This window comes from Pelophylax lessonae (assembly GCF_965119305.1).
Source record: "Pelophylax lessonae genome assembly, chromosome: 4".
In the NCBI taxonomy this organism is placed as follows: Eukaryota; Metazoa; Chordata; class Amphibia; order Anura; family Ranidae; genus Pelophylax; species Pelophylax lessonae.
Genome location: NC_138771.1, coordinates 198,354,420 through 198,375,192, shown reverse-complemented (window position 1 = coordinate 198,375,192; position 20,773 = coordinate 198,354,420). Strand labels below are relative to the sequence as shown.

General features: G+C 43.2%; 1 protein-coding gene and 1 long non-coding RNA gene across 2 annotated transcripts in view; both read left to right on the top strand.

The window, feature by feature from the left end:
* Positions 1 to 4,493, top strand: part of MUC19 (mucin 19, oligomeric) — a gene marked incomplete at both ends in the record, with an annotated part of 113,916 nt that extends 109,423 nt beyond the window's left edge. Inside the window, one exon of the mRNA XM_082256303.1 lies at positions 4,456 to 4,493. Within this exon, the coding sequence (XP_082112429.1) occupies positions 4,456 to 4,493 (38 nt within the window). The remainder of the gene's footprint in view (positions 1 to 4,455) is intronic.
* A 7,913-nt stretch (positions 4,494 to 12,406) lies between these two features.
* Positions 12,407 to 17,045, top strand: LOC309553296. Its single transcript, XR_014225155.1, has 2 exons — positions 12,407 to 12,558; positions 16,923 to 17,045. It is a non-coding gene; the product is annotated as an uncharacterized lncRNA (long non-coding RNA).
* The last annotated feature ends 3,728 nt before the right edge of the window (positions 17,046 to 20,773 follow it).

The window sequence follows — 20,773 nt, the reverse complement described above, 5'->3', positions numbered from 1 at the left end:
AGGTTCTGTGGATCCGACTCTCATTCTCACTGATCATAAGAATCTGCCGTATCTCTCGGAAGCCAAGAGTCTCACACCCCGTCAGGCCAGCTGGGCCTTGTTTTTGTCTCGTTTTAACTATGTGAACTCCTATTTGCCCGAATCCAAAAGCTATAGTCTTGTCTTGCCAGTTTTCTGAGTTGTCCAGGGAGGACTCTGTGCTGACACCGGTCATACCTTCAGATCATATCCTGGCTGCTATCCGTACCAACTTAACCTCTCCTCTTGAGGAACAGATCTTGGCTGCCCAACCTGATGCTCCAACAGAGAGACCTGCTGGCAAATGTCTTGTACCTGAGGGGTTGGGCATCAGACTGCTGCACACATACCACAATTCCAAGACTGACGGTCATCCTGGTAAGAACCAGATAAACAACAAACAAACACAGGGGCGCACAGGCCTAGTGCATTATCCTTTGGTTGGTTTATTAAAAATAAGAAGATTAAAAATACTCACAAACGAGTTTCTTGGTTAAAAGCATATCATGTAAGGAACGCAGTCCTCAGTAGTATGATCCGAGGGTAAGTTATCCCTTGAGTTAGTAGTGGCTAACGCGTTTCGAGGGTTAGCCTCTTGGAGGAAGAGGCTAACCCTCGAAACGCGTTAGCCACTACTAACTCAAGGGATAACTTACCCTCGGATCATACTACTGAGGACTGCGTTCCTTACATGATATGCTTTTAACCAAGAAACTCGTTTGTGAGTATTTTTAATCTTCTTATTTTTAATAAACCAACCAAAGGATAATGCACTAGGCCTGTGCGCCCCTGTGTTTGTTTGTTGTTTACAGTATTTCCAGACTTCCCTGGTCGTGTAAAGGGCAGCAAGGCCGCAGCATTTTTTCCTGGGTTGTCGCATCCACAGCTCCAGAAACAGTGGAAAGACCTTAACGAGGTGGACTAGAAGCTACACCTCTCTGAGCGCAGGGAACTGGTGCTTTGCACCTTAAAACTTGTTTGGTAAGAACCAGATGTCCTAGGCTATTTCCCGTCAGTTCTAGTGGCCATCTCTCTGAACTGATGTTGCTGTATATGTGGCTGCTTGTTCGGTCTGTGCCCAGAACAAATCTTATCGGCACCTCCTCTTGGGCCTACTGCATCTTATTCCCAATGTGGAGCGTCGCTGGTTTCACCTGGCCATAGATTTTATTATGGAACTTCCCGCATCTTGAGGTTACATGGTTATCCTCATGGTTGTTGACCTATTCTCCAAGATGCGCCACTGTTTAAGAGGCTGCCTACCGCCCAGGAGCTTGTCTTGGTGTTTGCCAGGAAGGTCTTCCATTTACACGGGTTGCCTAAGTAGATTGGCTCAGACCGTGGGAGCAAGTTTGTCTCCAGGTTCTGGCGCGCATTTTGCTCTCAGTTGGGTATTTGACTCTCCTTCTCCTCGGCCTTCCATCCACAGTCCAATGATGCCGATGAGCGTTCCAACCAAACTCTGGAGCAATTTCTCTGCTGCTATATCTCTGACCATCATGACAATTGGGTTGATCTACTACCTTGGGTGGAGTTTGCCAGGAACTCTGCCATCAGCTCGTCTTCTGGAATGTCTACGTTGATGGCCAGTTATGGGTTCCAACCCGCTGTGTTGCCCAAGTCGTTCTCGGCACAGGACATCCCAGCTGTGGAGGATTATCTTTGTGCCCTCTGTTCCTCTTGGGTGCAGATTCAAGAGTCTTTACGGGTCTCTGCACAGCGTCAGAAGCTCAAGGCTGACCGGAGACATTTATCTGTTCCTTCGTACCAGGTCGTGGAGATGGTGATTGTCGACCCGTAATCTCAAACTCAGGGTGCCTTCACCAAAACTAGCACTCCGTTTTGTTGGGCCTTTTCACATCCTCTGCAAGGTGAATCGGTGGCCAGTCGCTATACTTCTTCACTTTCCTGTCCTCATCCCATTCCTGTGGGCAATCATGAGGAGTATGAGGTTAGCAGCATCTTGGATTCTCGTCAGTTCCGAGGTCAAGTTCAATACTTGGTACACTGGAAGGGTTATGGTCCCGAGGAGCGCCCCTGGGTTCCCTCCGCTGATGTTCATACTCCCGCCCTTTTCCGTGATTTTCATGCTCGCTTTCCTCAGAAACAGTTTTTGGTCCATGGAGGAGAGGCCGTTAAGGGGAGGGTACTATCAAGGTCTTACCTTGCCCTCCTGTTGGCAGCCATCTTGGACATGTGCAGACTGGTGCCTCTTATAGACTGTGAATGCATCATCACTTCCTGCTGCCTGGGCATCGCATTTTGATGTCACACACCTGACTATATCTATCACCTGCTGGGTTGCTATCATTGCCCTTGGTTTTGTGCTCCAAGGTGAATCTCTTCTAGCAGTCTTTTGTTCTTTGTGTTCCTCCATGCATGACCCGGTTTGGCTGAACACTCTCCTGGCTCTCGACCCGGCATCGGCTGGCGTTTCTCCGGGCTCTTGACTCGGCATCGGGTGACGACTCTCCTTGCTCTCAACTTTGGCAGACGACCCGTCTTCGGCAGACTACCCACTACTGGATCTGAACCCGGCTTGGATTACTACCCGCTCCTGCACTTGACCCCAGCTTGTTCCTGATCTCATTTCCTCACTGTTGCTGTGCGATTAATATTATTGTTGTTTCCTCCAATAAACTGCTTAATTTTACCTGCATTCCTGTGTGGTCTGGTTTCCTGGCACCCTGACACATGGTATGCAACTGTTACGATCTGTCAATTAATGATGCATAATAAAAGTTATAATATGTATGTTTTCATAGATCTCATTAGTCTCTTTATTTCCACATTGTAAATTAGATTTTCTTCACACTGTACTCCCAGGACAGCTTGATATTTTCTTCATTAGTATTTAAATATGAAGCAAACTCCTCTAAACTCATTTGGTTTCCTAATGATGACATCACTTTTATATCATTTAAACTGGGTGAATCTATTTGACTGTATGCCATTTGAAGAAAGCACGCTTGTGTGTGTATATAGGTTTTACTTTACGGTTGTGTATTCCAACTGTCAATGTGCAGCATCCAGGAGTTCACTTAGTGCAACAATACTTTTATGGTTAATTACAGTGACCGCAAGCAGCTCATGAGAAATATTACCAAGCTTGAGGCAGCGCAGAAATATTTCTTCACTCCTTTGGGGACAAATAAGCCTGAAAATTTGTGATTCACAGCTACAAGCTGAAATTACAGAGCAATCCCCTACGCATATGCTATCAAAAAGTTATTGTTCCAGTTCCAGATAAAAAGTTTGAACCTCTGTGCAGTCCTACAACCAAACCACAATGTTTGCCCCATCTTGGTTTTTCTGTTTTTAGGGTACAGAATTTCTGGACCCTAAAAATCTGAAAATCTGTGTTTTTCACCTCACCAAAGATTTCTGCGGTTGCTGTGGAGGAACGCCACTTCCAGTCATGACTCTGATGCTCAGCCAGCCACAGCTCACCAAAATGCTCACCAAGGTCCTGTCTCCAGTTCTGTGGCTCTTAGGGTGCCAGGGTATTTTATGGATAGGGTACCTGGATGACTTTCTTCTGAGGGAGCAATTGTTCCCTTTTTAGAGACAAATGTGCCTCTCATTATGTGCACTCTTGAGAGGTTTATATGAGGTTTGAATATTCAGACATCTGCCCTAAATGTAGTCGAGAGCTCAGAATACCTGGGCCTATTCCTGGACACTGTATAGGTAGAAGGTGAAGTTGCTAATAAAAAAAGCCTTAACAAATTCCTCAACTCACATTTGCGTGGAGGTTTTGGGGAAGATGATAGCCTTCTGTGAGGCAGTTCCATTTCCCCACTTTCAAACCAGACTTCTACAAAATAATGTCCTGGTGGTGTGGGAACAGAGGACTCTTACAAAGTATGAATCCCAGCATGAGATTGCCTCTGGGACTGTGGATTTTTTCACAGATTCTGGGGATGGGAAGATCGTTCTTCCTCTTTCCTAGAAGGGCCTGAAGGCAGATGCCATTATGTCAGGCTGGGGAGGAATCCTGGACAAAATATCAGTCCAGCAGACTTCATGTCCACAGAAGAGGTTTCTACCCATCAATATTTTCGGATCGAGAGTGAATGAACTTACCCTGCTCCATTGGTCAGTGTTACTGGAAGGCCGCACTACGAGGGTTTAGTTGGTCAATACCATGGCAGTGGCATACATAAAGAGGCACCAGAAGTTGGGTGGCCCAGGCAGAGGCGGTCCACATACTGGCTTGGGTGGAACTTTATGTTCCAGATTTGCCCACCATATCTATTCCTATATTCCAGATGTGGGAATTTTGCTGGTGGATTTACTTAGCCGTCAACATCTGTCTCCAGTATAGTGAGCTCTTGACCAAGGGCTGTTCAAAGAGCTTGGCCAATGGATGTGCATCTTCTGGCATCCAAGTTCAATGTGAGCCCACTCTACTATGAGTGTTTTGTTGCCTCCTAGGTTATTCATCATCAGGCCTCAGTAGCTCAAGTTTGTAAAGATGTTACTGTAAGTACCTGTAATAAATATATATATATAAACAAAAAAAAATACTTGGTCCTTGGTTCATACCTTTGTTTTACAAAGTGGATGTTCGTACTGCAGAGGAGGCTTACTTTGGGAGGTGCATTTTGCAGGCTGCTGTGTGAGGTCCTTACCAGTTTGGGGTTGGTGGTTTGGTAGCTGATTGTGTTGTTTCCCTACCTTCATTTAATTGCTTTGGGATGCCCTTATCAAATTAAGGTGCTCTGTGTCCTAGGATGTATGAAAAAGAAAATTGCATTTTTGGTTTACCTGTAAAATCTGTTTATTGAAGTATATCGCTGGATGCACTGATCTTCCTTTTTTGGCTCATGACTTGCTACAGAAACTGAATTGGGAGGGGTACTATCTGGGAGCAGTGGCGGCTGGTGAATAAAAATTGTGGGGGGGGTGGCGTCAAAACCAACAACCCCCCCCCATGGGATGGATTGCTGGCCTGCGATCTACTCTACCACCCCTCCCTCCTTCCTCCCCCCCCTCCCAGTATGGATGGCTGGATGGATGGCTGGCTGCAGTGGTGTATTTAGGTTTTGTGCTGCCCTAGGCCTGACTAAACGTGGGCACCCCGTAATTTAAATATGACCCACCCCTTCCTGTAAAGGACACACCCTTTTCTGTTTTTGACCCGCCCTGTCATCTGTAGACCACAACCACAGTCTATCAGTGGCCCTCAGTGCAGTCTCATCAGTTCCCATAAGTTCAGCTTCATCAGTGCCCATCAGTGCAGCATATCAGTGCGACCTCATCAGTACATCCCCATCAGTGGCCACCAGTGCAGCCTATCAGTGCCCATTAGTGCAGCCTATCAGTGCATCATATCAGTGCCCATCAGTGCTGCCTCATTAGTGCAGCCCCACCAGTGAAGCTTATCAGTGCTGCCTTGTGCCCATCAGTGCAGCCTTATCAGTGCCCATCAGTGCAGCATATCAGTGCTGCCTTATCAGTGCAGCCTCAGTAATGCTCGATAGTGCAATTTATCAGTACCCACCTTTGCCACATCATCAGTGGCCATCAGAGCAGCATATAAATGCCCATCAGTGCAACCTATTAGTGCAGCATATCAGTCCTGCCTTATCAGTGCCGGTTATCAGTGCCACCTCATCAGTGGCCATCAGTGCAGCCTTATCAGCGTCCATTAGTACAGCCTTAAGTCACTGGATTAGTAAGATTACTCCTTTCTTTTAGGATATTTGGACTTGTGTTTGCTGTCACTGATTTTAATCATAGAATTATTTCACTTATTTGTATAATAAATAGGAAGTCCATAGTCATTATACAAAAAAGTGAAATAATCAGTGGCAGCAAACACAAGTACAAATATCTTATAAGATTGGAGTAATCTTACTAACCCAGTGACATATTGCGATCGCACATATGAGGTGAGCAGGTCCAAAATATTATTGCCATCATATACAATAAAAGTCTTATTTGTATATGATGCAATTCAATATGCTCACTCAAGGACAAGGATGTTTAAAGAAATAAAATTATATTATTGATATGATGCCTGCCATACCTGGGGGTGGAGGAGGGTAGGCGGAGAATTAGGCTGCAGTGCCACACTTAGCATTGGCGGCCGTAGGGCCAGTTGTATTAAGTGTGGTCGGCGGCCTGCGGTCTACCTGAATGTCCTCACAGGCCGGTATTATCCCCACAGGTGACCGCTTTATGGGGCTGCCAAACTGACTTGCCTCCTGGACCCTGCCCAATTCGCCCCATAAGACTGGCACTATACTAAAAGTGTAGCGCAAGCCGATGGGAACCCTTTTTGTGCAGGAGCTGGGAGAAGGCTGTTTTTTTTCATGCGGGGTGCAGCTTTTTTGCTGCCCCCTCTGCAAAGTGCTGCCCTAGGCCTGGGCCTTGTTGGCCTAGGCCAAGATACATCACTGGCTGGCTGGCTGGCATCTTACCTGCTACTTTACCGAGCGCAGCTGTGTCTTCTCCTCGACCGTATATCCCCTCCCTCTTCCTGGCCAATGGCCAGTAAAATCATGTCTCTTTTTAGCCAATCAGGAAAGGGGTCTCACGACCCGATTCCTGATTGGCTGGGAGACGAGTCAGTGTGATAATAGCGAATATTAATTCGCTATTGTCACACAACTGGTTGGAAATCGAGGCGCAGTGCTCTGCGCCCCAGGCCCACCCTTTTCTGAAGCCTATTAGAGCCTCTGGCTCTAATCAGGTGCTTAAAATAAAAAATCCACATTAAACTCCTTGCGTCTGGCGCCCCTGCATGTAGATTAGGGGGCCAGATGCATGCATGGGAGGGCAGCGCCCCTGCGCCCCTAATGGACGGGCCGCCCCTTAGAGGACTTCCTTACGTTTCTTGCCAATCAACTGAAGGTGCTAACATAACTCTATCTTTTATGAATATGAAGATGCTTTGTGTCTTGTGATGTACTCCAAGAACAGGATTTTACAGGTAAACCAAAAATCCTATTTTGCCTAGCTGTGATGCCAATCCAATCTATTCCAATGACTGGCACAAAACAAGTATACAGATCAGGAATTCTGACTTCACTATGACCTTTGTCATTTACACACATGTTCCAGAATACTGTCCAGTAGGTAGTAAAGCCAGATACAGCCAAGTAATCAGCATTTTCAGGGGTATAGTATTAGCAACCTCCATATTTCCCTCAGCACAGATTTGTTTTAACACAAATTAAAAAACAAAAACAAAAGGGGCATGTATGCAGCTAGTAAAGTCCGAGCAAGGCAGGATCTCTGGTCTACATCTAAAACATATTTTTCAGTATATTTCGCATCATGCCTTATTGTAAAAAAATTTTTTTAAAAATGTTTGTTAGTGAATCTTTTGAAACTTCTAGACAGGCTGCCAATAACAGCATTTCCTGTTATAGTCTGACAACTCTAATCTGCTATGATTTCCAAAAAACAACAATATCTCTCCTGCGCTCGAGTGGTATGCGGGAAGGTGAATGTTCTAGGCGGTTTTATGTCACAAATGAAGTGGTCTTGCTGCCCTCCTCAGGACCAAGGGTATCCAAAAGGCACTATAAGTAAACAACATAAGAAGGGTGCACCAACCTTGTGCATTACCACGTAGAACGTAGCATATGAACAAGCATATAGGAAATGGACACCGCTTGCTTCCAGGACACTTTTCTACTGCTGGATAGCGTGATGGCGTCCTCAAAACCTGATGTGGCTTATGCTTTTCGAGGGAGGACCCTCTTCCTCAGAGCCAAAATAGTGGCGATTTTGGCTCAGAGGAAGAGGGTCCTCCCTCGAAACGCGTAAGCCACATCAGGTTTTGAGGACGCCATCACGCTATCCAGCAGTAGAAAAGTGTCCTGGAAGCAAGGGGTGTCCATTTCCTATATGCTTGTTCATATGCTACATTTGTGAGTATATTGTAAGCTACCCTTCTTTGATTTTAATAAACTTTTAAGCGGTAATGCACAAGGTCGGTGCGCCCTTCTCTTGTTTTCTTGTAGTAACTCTAAGCTGCTGCCTCACAATTTCCATTGTTGTAGCTAGTAAAGTCAGAGCATGGCAGGATCTCTGGTCTACATCTAAAACATATTTTTCAGTATATTTGGCATCATGCCTTATTGTAAAAAGTTTTCTTAAAAAATGTTTGTTAGTGAATTCTTTGAAAACCTTCTGGAGAGGCTGCCAATAACAGCATTTCCTGTTATAGTCTGGCAACTCTAAGCTGCTGCCTCGCAAATTCCATTGTTGTAGGCCTGCTGCATAGTCTTATTAATTTAGCTGTTGGGATGCCTATCTGCTGTAACTGATAGTCAGCATAAGGACCAACTGAAATCAAACACTAAAATGTAAGCTTAACACTAAAATGAAATAAACTAACCTATATATACCCATTAACATGATACCCTGTGAATAAAGAAAAGCATGGAATGTTTTTGGTTTTTAAGCAAATGGTGTCCTATCAGCTCAACAAACAAACTTGAGGGTGCCTTTCCATTAGTCAGTTGGTAATTTTGGGACAAGATACATTTTTCTGATTTCACTAAGCGTATCCCTATGGAAACACAGAGATACATAGCAGACATACAGGCACCTTCAGGCAGTAACTGACCACTAGAGGATTCTTTTTCATGTACTACCATTGCCAGATAGCTTATTATTCACCCTTGTTGTTCATTTGTTCTCTTCAGACGAGTTTCAAGGAACAGCCCTCCTGAAGAATATAAGCACTAAAACCTCAGGAAGCTATCAGTGTGCGTCTTCCAATATTAAGGGAACCAGAACCTGTGTTCTACACCTGAAAATATTTGCAGGTAAGTTCACCTAATATCTCTGAAACTACTATGTGGCAGACAACATACTGTCAGAATCCAGCTGGTCGAGAACTGGATGCAAATACTGCGCTTGACAGCCTGGATTTAGCCAATTATCATAAATGTAGCCAAGGATGTAGCTTCAGAACATTGGGCCCATAGCAAAACCTCACCTAACCCCCCCCCCCCCCCCCCAGCCACCCCCCTATTGTCACTGATCCTAACATATTTTATGTTTAAGTCAAGAAAAGGTGCAGTGGGTATATAAAAGAAACACCTCCATTTATAATAATCACATTTTGTTGCTTTGCAGCCTGAAATGAAGACAAACACAGTTTTTTTTTTTATCCAGCTGTATTTACTTTATAACACCCAATTAAAAGATATAAAACCAACATGTCAGAAAAAAATAAAACAAATTCAAAAACAGAATCACCGAGTTTGACAAAGGATCAACCCCTCCTAAAAATGACTTGTAAAATCAATTAAGTGTAGCTAATCACCTTTTCAATGACACACAAAGTCATAAAACTTTCATCTGTGATCAGCTGTAGTCATTTTTAATTAGTTAAACGTGAAAAGAGCTTTCCTGGAGCATTACAGTCCCTGGTATTGCAACTGAAGCAAACAATCAGCTATAGCTGGCAAGGCACTGCCAGATAGCTTATTATTCACCCTTGTTGTGCATTTGTTCTCTTCAGACGAGTTTCAAGGAACAGCCCTTCTGAAGAATATAAGCACTAAAACCTCAGGAAGCTATCAGTGTGCGTCTTTCAATATTAAGGGAACCAGTTGTGGACAGGCACAAGTCAGGAGATGGACATAAATAAATGTAAAAAGGCTTTATCAATGCCTAGACGCACAGTGAAGTCTATTATTAAGAAGTAGAAGATATTTGGTACAACACCCTCCCTGGATCAAGATGTCACTCCAAACTGGTTGAAAGAGCCAGGAGGAAACTGGTCAGAGAGGCTACCAAGAGGCCTACAGCAACTCTTAAGCAGTTGCAGGAATTTATGAGAAAGAGTGGTCATTGTGTGCATTTGACAACAATATCACAAATTCTCCACAAATGGGGCTTGTAAGGAAGGATTGCAAGAGAAAAGACACTCCTCAAGAAAGGCCACATGCAATCACAACTGAGCTTTGCCAAAATGCACCTTGAAGATTCTGAGGCCACATGGAAAAAGGTGTTATGGTCAGATGAGACTAAAATTGAATTCTTTGGCCTCAACATCAAATCATATGTCTGGCGGAAATCCAATACAGCTCACCATCCAAAAAACACCATTCCTCCAATAAAGCATGGAGGTGGTAATATCCTGTTATGGGGGATGTTTCTCTGCAGCAGGAAATGGAGCACCTGTCAGGATAGAAGGAAAAATGGATGGGGCAAAATACCGTCAAATTCTTGAGGAAAAATCTGCTCCCCCCCTGCCAGAAAGTTGTCAATGGGAATGACAATGACCCAAAACACAGCAGAAATTACGACACAGTGGTTGAAGGACAAACAGGTGAATGTCCATGCATGGCCTAGTGAGAGTCCAGACTTAAACCACATTGAAAATCTGTGGAATGACTTGAAAACTGCAGTCTACAATCGGTTACCATCACATTTAAAGGAGAAGTACAGCCAAAGCTCGTTTAGCTGTAATTATCCTGTGGATTACAGGAGTGCAGTTAGTTGATGAAACAAATCTCCCTACATAAGATTTACATGTATATCTGCTGTCTTTAGCTTTATATATTCTTTAGAAAGTGCACATCGTGTTAGAGATTTTCTCTTTCTGTTCAGCACTGGGTGTGCAGCCTTGGCATACAGCCAGGAGGAAAGGCACACACCCCTACTCAACATAGGCAGAGACTTGCAGAGCTGTGCTGTGACAAGAGAACTTGTCAGAAGTTATCATGCTGATAACAGAGCAACAAAACAGCAGAAGGACATGGGACTCATGGCTTTGGATTGAGATAAGAAAACACTACAGATATATGTGCCCAGGTCAAATTTTCTGAATCAGGTTTACATCCACTTTGAGGCTAAGTTCACTTTTTAGACCATGCTTCATGTTACATCCATAATTAAGGTGTAACATGAAGCACAGTCACATAAAACATTTTCAAAACCCCCTTCGAACCTGAATCACAAGGTGCTTCTGCCTGAATCACAAGGTGCTTCTACCTGCATCCCCATGCAGGTAGTTCTATTCATATCGTTTGGGATGCAGCTGTTGCACAGATACAACACAACATCCGCGTGGGTGCAGGTGCACAGCCATGAACACAAACAGTATGCATTTAGCACTATGCACCAACACCCAAACAGATGTCAAGTTGAGAGCAGGGACTGTGTCCATGCAGACGCTGCATCCCAACTGACATGAATGGGACTGGTTGCACGTGGATAAACAAGGCTCTCACTCAGGTGTACGCTGTAGTACACCCATGAGAATGTCTTACTGTTCATGTGCAGCATATGTACTTTTAGTTCTTAATACAGGTATATCATGTAGATTAGTGTAGTGCAATACCAAAAATACCACTACCTTAATTTTTGCAGAGAGCATGCCTCCTCAGGGATGGTTAATTTGTTAGTATTACCTTGTATTCTATGTCAGAACAGGAGCATAAGGCTGTGTGTCAGGCTGCAAAGGCCATCCAATCTCCTGCCTGAGCTCACTGCTTATAACAGACATGCAAAATTGTTGTCAGAAAATGAAGGCATTGTTAATAATGCATGAAAGAAAGCTCAAGGGTTTATCAACTTTTGGTTTTAGAGCTTTTTTTTCCTGGGTGTTTCAACCATATGTCAAATGCAATTCAGCATATTTCTATACATTTGAAAGGTACGGATGACAGTTTTCTATCTATGTTTGATTTGCATTTCTGTGGATGCAGCAAGTCCTATTGGAGAAGCAATTGCATTGCAGGCAAAGCAGTTTAAATGCAGCCTTTTGTGTATGAATGAATGCATGTGTTTGAGCAATGCTGCATACAAATACAAACATCTGCATTTGATATATACAAACCATTACCGTTCTTTTGAATTCAAGACAGAGTGTCAATTTAATCCTGATCTCAGACAGGATCAGGACCAAACTTAGACAAAATGGGGTCTGGGCAAATATAAAAGGGGATATTTTTTTGCATGGCATTCCAGCTCCTTGCACCCCCTACAATTTTACCAAACAGAGCCCTGGGCCCCCACCTAACTTTGATTCTAGAAGGAAAACCTGTCAGCCTCCCCGGGGGCTTACAACCTGACACTGGCTGACATTTCTCCTGTGATGGAGAGAAAATACAATTAAAAAGGAGTGTGTACATTAAGAGGGACTCATGTTCCAAAATGTTTAAAATAACCTAAATGATTATGTTAAGTTAAGAGATTCAGATTCTAGAAGAGGTCTATATTTAGGCATTTTTTTGCAAACACGAGAGGCCCAAGTGCAAAAATCTATCAGTAATAGGAGACTGTAGCCTCAAAAAGGTTAACAGTATTTGTTGACATTTTTATTGTTTACAAACAGAAATTAAACTTTATGGACTACAGTATTTTTGGAACATATTTTACTGTTTTAATATGTGTTTTGTCTCTTTCCAGTGCCTCCCTCTGCTCCTATTTGCAACATTCAGGGCTCCATGAACCTTGGAAGTGACCTTACTCTATCATGCAGCTCAAAAGAGGGAAATCCAAAACCCACCTACAGTTGGCAGAAGTTTAATGGTTCTATTCTTCAGGACTCTATAACACAAGGTGAGCAAACTAGTGTCTAAAGACCAGTGAGTTTCCTAAGATTGTAGCCTATGTATTTACTAGAGACTGATGACATCACCAGGAATGCAAACTTTTCATTCTTTAGAGACAATGGACATCACTGTGAATGCAGCCTATCCTTCTACTGGTCTCTAATGGAAGGATAGGCTGCATTCACAGTGATGTTGTTTATCTCTAAAGAATGACCCTGCCCTCCATGAGAACGTGGGAGAGGACAGTACCACAGGCACCAGTATTATTTGGTGATGGGGGGGTGACTATCCAAGGTGGGGTCTAGATAACCATTGAACTCACCAATTAGTAATAAGGGGGTATCAGGTCTGTCCAGCAGGTACAACAGCAGAATCTGCAAAACCTCTCGAGAAAAGGGAGGTGGTATGTAAATCATACCCACATAAATGGGGGCTGATTAGTGCTCCGAGTAAGAGGAAAGAGGTTCCGGACAGTTTGCTTAAGAAGGTGTTACCCTGTCAGTCTGCCTCCACCCCTTGTTAGAATTAGAGATCGACTGATTATCGGCAACACCGATATATCGGGGGCCGATATGCACTTTCCCCAATAAATCGAAATCAGCCCCTGAGGTTACCGATATTGTCGATATTTAGGGAAAGTGCATGTACCGGGGTGATGGCATCCTACCTCCACCACCGCCGCCGCCAAAGAGAAGACTCGGGTCTCCATGTAAAAAACCAGTAAGTGATGTCATGAAATCACTTCCGGGTACTCGGCGCCGAATTAAAAAAGCTGACAGCATTCAAAACAGCCAAACTTGGCATTTTGAATGCTTTTCAGTGCTGAGGAGGGGTTTGCTTAAGAAGGTGTTACCCTGTCAGTCTACCCCCACCCCTTGTTAGAACTAGAGATCGACTGATTATCGGCAACACCGATATATCGGGGGCACTTTCCCAGATATATCGGAATCGGCCAATGAGGTTACTGATATTGCCGATATTTAAGGAAAGTGCATATACCGGGGTGATGCCTGCAGCTAGAGACATCATACCGGTGTCCATAGCCGACGATCAGCTGACTTGTAATGATTACCAATTCACAGCATATGTCAGCTATGAAAAAATCTTAATTAACACTTTGATTTACAGGTTTTTAAAGCAACGTTAGGAAACAGAGAAAATCCTAGAGTCCCGTGTGTGTATTATAGGTGTTTCAGTTAAAAAAGGCAATTCATTTAACGTTAAGGAGAATAGTCTAAAAATAATGACAGCATATGCTTTACCCATAAGTGGCTGAGGCTAGGTGTACAAATATGCGTATTGGGCGCAATTTAAATTGCATCCAATCCGCATGAAATGTGAAAGAACATTGCTTTCTATTGTGCCTATTCACATATGTCTGGTGCAGTCAGAGTGTTGATTCAGTGCGAATTGAAAAAAAAGTCCTGTCAGTTTTCTGAGCAGTGCAGTCTGGCTCAGGTGCGAATTCAGGCCCATTGACTTCTATGGGAATGCTTCTGAATTGCATATGTCATTCAGTTGTGAACAGGATAAAATCTTGACTTGATCCTGATGTAAACCTGACCTGATACTGATGCAAACATGACCTGATATGTCCTGAAGCGCTGAAATATTACTTTGTCAATTAGCTTTGAAAACGGAGCATCAATTCACTCATGTGTGAGACCAGCCTAAGGGTTTGAATTGTGTTTGTTTTTAGTCTAGGTAGCGTGTGGTGGGCCTTGTCTGCTTGTCAGCGGGGCCATGATTTTCGGCTGGGCTGTCATGGTTCCCAGGTGTGGCTGTTGAGACTGGGGAGTTTCCCCACTGTGCTCAATGAGGGTTCTCATTGGGCAGTGGAGGAAACCCAACCAATGGCACACCCAGGCTTGTATCTACCCCAGAAAGGAAGATTCTGCCGCACAGCATTCTGGGAGTGGGTATAAGTTTGAAGGGAGCACATGATGCAGCATTTTGGGCGGGAAGCAGAGTCCCAGGAGGGAGAGTGCAACTGTCTCTCCTCCTGTCAAGAGGAATCGGGTGTCCCAGGTGGCTTGCCTGAGGGGACAGAGAGCTGAGCTGAGCTGCAGAGAGGATCCAGTGTGCTGAGGACCAGCGGAGCTGAGAGGGGATGAGTTTCAGGAAAGCATTCCCAGTCGTGAGTACTGCAAACTGCCTAGTTAGAGGGGACCACTTCAGAGAAGGTCAGAGGGATCCGGGAGCTAGCTAGCTGGTGCAGGAGCAAAGGAAAGGGGGTGCCAGTGTTGACCCTGAAGAGTAAAGGGGGTGCCAGTGGTTGGGCCCTGAAGTATTTAGTGTACAGTGGAAGTGTACAGTGGAAGTGTACAGCGTGCAGTGTACAGTGTTGAGAGTTGCAGCAGCAGCAGTGTTACTAAAGGCTACCTCAGTCAGGAAGCACTGGAGGGAGCAGTGTCAAGGACTTTTGAGCTAACCAAAGTATCAGAAGTCAGTTTTCAGGACAGTGCAAGCAAGTCAGTGATTTCAAGCTCCAGCAAGCGTTGGTTGGCATCCAGCCTGCGTCAAGTCAGCGCTGAAAGGCATTTTTCTCAAGTGTCCCAATTTGTACCTAGTTGAGCCAGAGGAGTATTCCACTCATTCCCTTCTCCCATCCCTATATCAAATAAACAAAACAAACCAAAGATGCCGGACTGTTCTTTGACTCAGATATCACACTTTGAAAATCAGTTTAAATGTGCTGTTGGTGTTACCGGTGACCATGGCAGACCCATGTCAGGCCCAATGCCTGGAAATATTGCTACATATATTTTTACGTTTTTTTAGGACAAATAAGGTTTTTATTACATACGAAATATATACCCTGCTTATTCCTTTTTTAATAAAAGTTGACAAATAGACATTTGAAAAAACACTTTGTAGATTATTTTACACATTAAAGTGTTTCATTAAATGAAATCATTATTATATTTTAAATTGTTATGCACTGTATTAGAATCTGAACTCAGAGCTGTACTTGGGGAAGTATGGAGGCTGACATTGCTTATCTCTGCTTCTGAAAATACGGTTTCCCTCAATGTCACCCAATTCCAGTCTGTCCCAATCCAGTGACTTCAGTATTTTTTTAACCAATGACCCAAAACAAGTATACAGATCAGGAGCTCCAACTTCACTCTGACTTTTGTAATTAGCTTTAATGTTCCAGAATACTGACCAAAAAGTAGTGAAGCCAGGTTCAGCCAGATAACAGTTTAGCAATAGCAACCTCCATATTTCTCTAAGCACAGGTTTGATACAATGTTAAGTGTCACCAGGGAGTGGCACTGTGGACACTAATATGTAAACCAGTGCCTCATCCTAAAACATATTGTATTGATGTAAATGCAAAAGAGAATGGACTTTAGTGGTACAACACAACCTCACAAAAGGCCAAATATGTCTAAACTATACGATGTATTGCAATCACATTAAAACCAAATAATTTCAATAAAACAAAGTAAATGCCAAAAATGGTGTCAATACCCCAACAATCCTATGGACCATCAACCTCAATGTTGGATTGGCACACCCATAAGCTGCAGAAAAACTAGGACCTGCAATTGAGGATTCCTGTTAGAAGATGTAAGTGGGCAACCGACAGCAGGTTGTTGTGTCCGGTAGTTGGGGTACAGCTCAGCTCAACATGTTTTGTGCCAACCGCGCTTCTTCAGGAACTTATTACCATAAAGAACAGTTAAAAATAATTTGATGAATCAGCAAAACAACTCGAGGGAATATGACATAGCAAAGGAAAAAGGAGTGTCCAAATCTTGTCGGGATGGGGGTATACCTATAATATACCTCTAATAGCAGTAAAGGCAGGATAGACCTAGCTTGTAGTTTGTTTCAGCTACTAATGGTGTCCTTTCATGGACTATGGATCGACCAAGAGACTGTGCCAGTCACATAAGATTACAGCTGATGTAAAAAAATGGACTAACAAAGGCCTTATCGGGGAAAGTACCGCAAGTTGAAATTCAGTTAAGGAAGTATAATTTTCTCAGATATCTAAAGTAAGTATATTCCTGCCAGTTTCTCCTAGCCGCCAGCAACTGGCAGAAATATACTTATTGGAGCTGTTTCACACAGGTCTGGGGTGGCCATGGTCCACATTAAAAAGGGTCCTGTGTGTCTGTGGGTCCGATTTAGGTTTGACTTAAGTGTGAATTCAGGCAAACATTTGGGCGTGATTCGCACCTGAACCGATAAACAAGGATGCACCCGAACCCCAGGCATGAACCCGTGGCCCCATATGTGTGAACCCGGCCTTACAAGCAGCTGCAGTCAGTAACTGACCGCTAATGGATCCTTTTGTATGTATCGCTATTACTGGACAGCTTGTTAGTCACTCTTTTTATTCATATTTTTTCTCTTCAGACCAGCATGAAGGAACAGCCCTGCTGAAAAATATTAGCACTGAAACCTCAGGAAGTTATCAGTGTGTATCATCCAATTTTATGGGATATGGAACCTGCATTCTACATGTGAAAGTCATCACAGGTAAGTTCACCTAATATGTCTGAAAACTGCTGTGTGTCAGATAACATACTGCCAGGATCCAACTAGCCAAGAACTGCATGCCAGTTCTGTGCCTGACAGTCTAGGGCAGCCAGTTATCATAAATGTAGCCAGGGGTGTAACTTCAGATATCAAAGCCCCATAGCCAAATTGTGATGTAGTCTCCCAGCCACCTCCCTTGTGTCACTGACCCTAAAGCAGAACTTAACTATCTGAAGACCACAAACCAAAAATGCTATTTTTTATAATATTCAAAACAAACTCACCCATCCATATCTCCATGCTTTAAAAAACACCCCCTAGCAAGAAAAAAAAAATACCTAGGCTCAAGGGATGTATGACATTATTTTAGCCTAGACCAGAAACCAGGAAGCAACTGAAGAAATTATAAAAAAAAAGTAAATATAATACACCTTCCTATATATTTACAAAAACTAGCAGCATAAAAATTAAAAATAGTTAAAGTGTTACTAATCCCAGGACTCTGCATTCACTTTATCTGGTCTCCCACAGTACACAGATTGCGGAAATATTTTTATTATTTTAGTAAATATAAACTGCTAAATACCTTTTCTCGTCATCATTATATAGCAGCCTTATGATTTCTATCTGTGTTCAGCCGAGCACTGGTTAAAGCTTGTAGGAGGAGTTTTCATTCTCCTCTGATCACATGCACCCTTCACAAAAAAAAAAGCAATACACACTAAACTGAGCATGTGCAGAGTGCCTACAAGGCTCTGTACTATTAGTAGATGGATTGGGGACAATAAAAGAAGGAGAGGATCACAGAAGACAGGATTAAACAAATCAAAAACGTTTTACAAAATGCAGAGGATTAACCCCTTAGGTTCCACGATGAGTATAACAACCATTTTTTACTGCATATACAGACTGATTTTACTGTTGTGGGTTTAGTAACACATTAATATTATTATTTCAGGTACTTATATAGCGCTGTCAATTTATGCAGCGCTTTACATATACATTGTACATTCACATCAGTCCCTGCCATCAAGGAGCTTACAATCTTAGGTCCCTAACTCACATACATACACAGTAGGGCCAATTTTTTTTATACAGGATCCAAGTAACCTACCAGCATGTCTTTGGAGTGTGGGAGGAAACCAGAGTACCCGGAGGAAACCCACGCAGGCACAGGGAGAACATGCAAACTTCAGGCAGGTAGTGTTATGGTTGGGATTCGAACCAGCAACCTCTTGCTGCTAGGTGAAAGTGCTAACCACTGTGCCGTCCAATATTAACTATGAAAGTAAAGTTCCACTTTAAATTAACTATGAAATTAAAGTTCCACTTTAAAGAAGCCTGTATCCTGTATTGTAAATTCCATTTGCTGGAGAACAGTTAAGGGCACTGGACTATCCTCTCCATTCTTATGATCTCCCAATTGCTTTCAACAAATAAAAGGCTAGCTGGGAGTAAGCGCAAGGAGTCTTGGTTGTTATATCTTCATGCTTTCTTGTTCTTCTATTAAAGCATATTCCTTTTTTTTTTTTTTTTGGTTTTATTAAAACCTTTTATGTCATTTATTAACAAAGCAATGTATTACTTTTCAGAAGAAGGACAAAAACTACCACCAACATATCCAGCAGGTACTTATTCATTTATGTGCAAATAAATCTTTATTTTATTGCCATTCATGCCATCTTCATAAAAAACAAAATTCGTTGTAAACCGAAAAGGGAACTGCGCAAACAGAGTGATATTTGACAATGAATATATAAATGTGAAAAATTAAGGAATTTCTTCCTCTAGCTGAGCAGCAATAAAAAAACGTGATAACGCAATATGTGATAATGGATAAGGGTTATTGAGCTCAGCAGTGAAATCACAATAAAGTGCTAGTCCATAAACAGTGTTATGTCTCACATAAATCACATAAACATATGAACCAATAAATTATAAGTGAATAATTCAATAAATGACAATAAATAATCGGTGAGTATATCAATGAACATAGTCCTTCAAAGTGCTCGGTGCAAACTATTTGTTCCAGCAGCAAAAAATGGACTTGATATAAAGTGCCTTCACCAATCACCATGCACCCAGTGCTCGGATAAAATACTTCTTACCAGAAAAAGTTGACCCCTTAGTTATAGGGGGTCATGACCAGCATGTATCTCCACAAGCGCTCCAAATTCTCCTGTTACTGTCTTCACATCCAGTGTGTGATAAGCCAGAAGTATAGAGGTAACTCCGAGACTCCGGACAACCTGTTCCTTCATGTCTGTACTAGAGGTTCACGTGACCAGTAGAATATAAAGAAGGTACTACTTTTTTAAAGACCCCACGCAAATGTTTATCAAATCGCTATTTTCACAAAAAAAACACTAAAATCCTTATTTGCACACGAAACCACAACATAACTTACAAAATTCCTGCTAAATTCCTACTACTCCTCGTTCAATGGGGTATGCTAAAGCGTATGCCTATGGAGGGCCATGTTTACCAGCACGTGGATGCACTGAACACTGTGCATTCCTGTGCAGGCAGTCCTATTCATGGCAACTGGGATGCAGCGGCTGCGAGAATAGATCTGGTATTTGTGCAGCTACTAGGCCCCAAATGCAGACAGTGTGAGTTCAGGGACATACACCCATATGGATGTTAAGTTGGGAGCAGTGGCTATGTCGATGCAACCACTCTATCCCAATTGAAATGGATGGGACTACCTGCACAGGAATGCAAGGAAAATCTGTGCATCCCTGTTCAGCTAAACATAGCCTTGCTGTATTATGCCCTGCGTGAATGAGGTCTTGGGCCTTGTTTAGACTTAAGGTTGGGGTTGGCAAAAATGTGCGGTTGAGCTGCATTTTTGCCACCTGCCAAACGATCCCCCATTGCAATAGGCAATGGACAGGGTTCTCAAAGTTGACCCAAATTGTAACGATGCTTTCCGCAAAATACTACACATTCAAGTTAACAGGGAAGCGCCACAAATGTGCCGCAACCTCATGCAATGCATGAGGTTGCGGCGCATATGTTTTTGAAATGGAGTTAAAAAAGGTTGTAAGGAGGCACTGCATCACTTCCTCACCGCCTGTTGGTAGCCACTGGAACGAGATCCAAGCGCAAATCAGGCTTCAGAGGCAAGGAAGATTTAGACGCATGTTTTTTATTTTTTTAACATTTTTTTTTCTTTTGCACATGTACATTTTTATTTTAAAGTTTTCATTTTTGGGGGGTGGGGGTCTTTGGAGAGATATCAGGGGTCTAAGGGGTCTAAACAGACCTCTAATGTCTCTTTTTTGAAACAGAGAAAGGGACTGAAGAGAGTGCCATTCTCTGCAGTCTGAGTTGCTCTGTAGATGAATAGATAAGGCCCTTTCACACAATCAGACTGATCGGGTTAACCTGTCCTTTTTTCAAACGGACCTGATCAGGCCACACATTGTCCTTTTCGGGGAGACGAATGTCAGCAGACATGTGTCAGCTGCCACCCGCCTGGCATCAAATCCGACAAGATCCGCTTAAAACAGACATATGGCGATACGTTCGCCATCCGTCCAGCGGGTTGGATCAGATGGGATCGGTTTAAACAGGCTGCCCATTTTTATCCGATCTCTTCCAGGACTCTGACAGGTCTGCCTCTGCACAGTGACCCGAGATGGAGCTGGCATCTGCCTGCCCCGCTGAGCAAACTGAGTCCGTCAAAACATACTGTATCAGCTCCGTGTGAAAGGGGCCTAAAA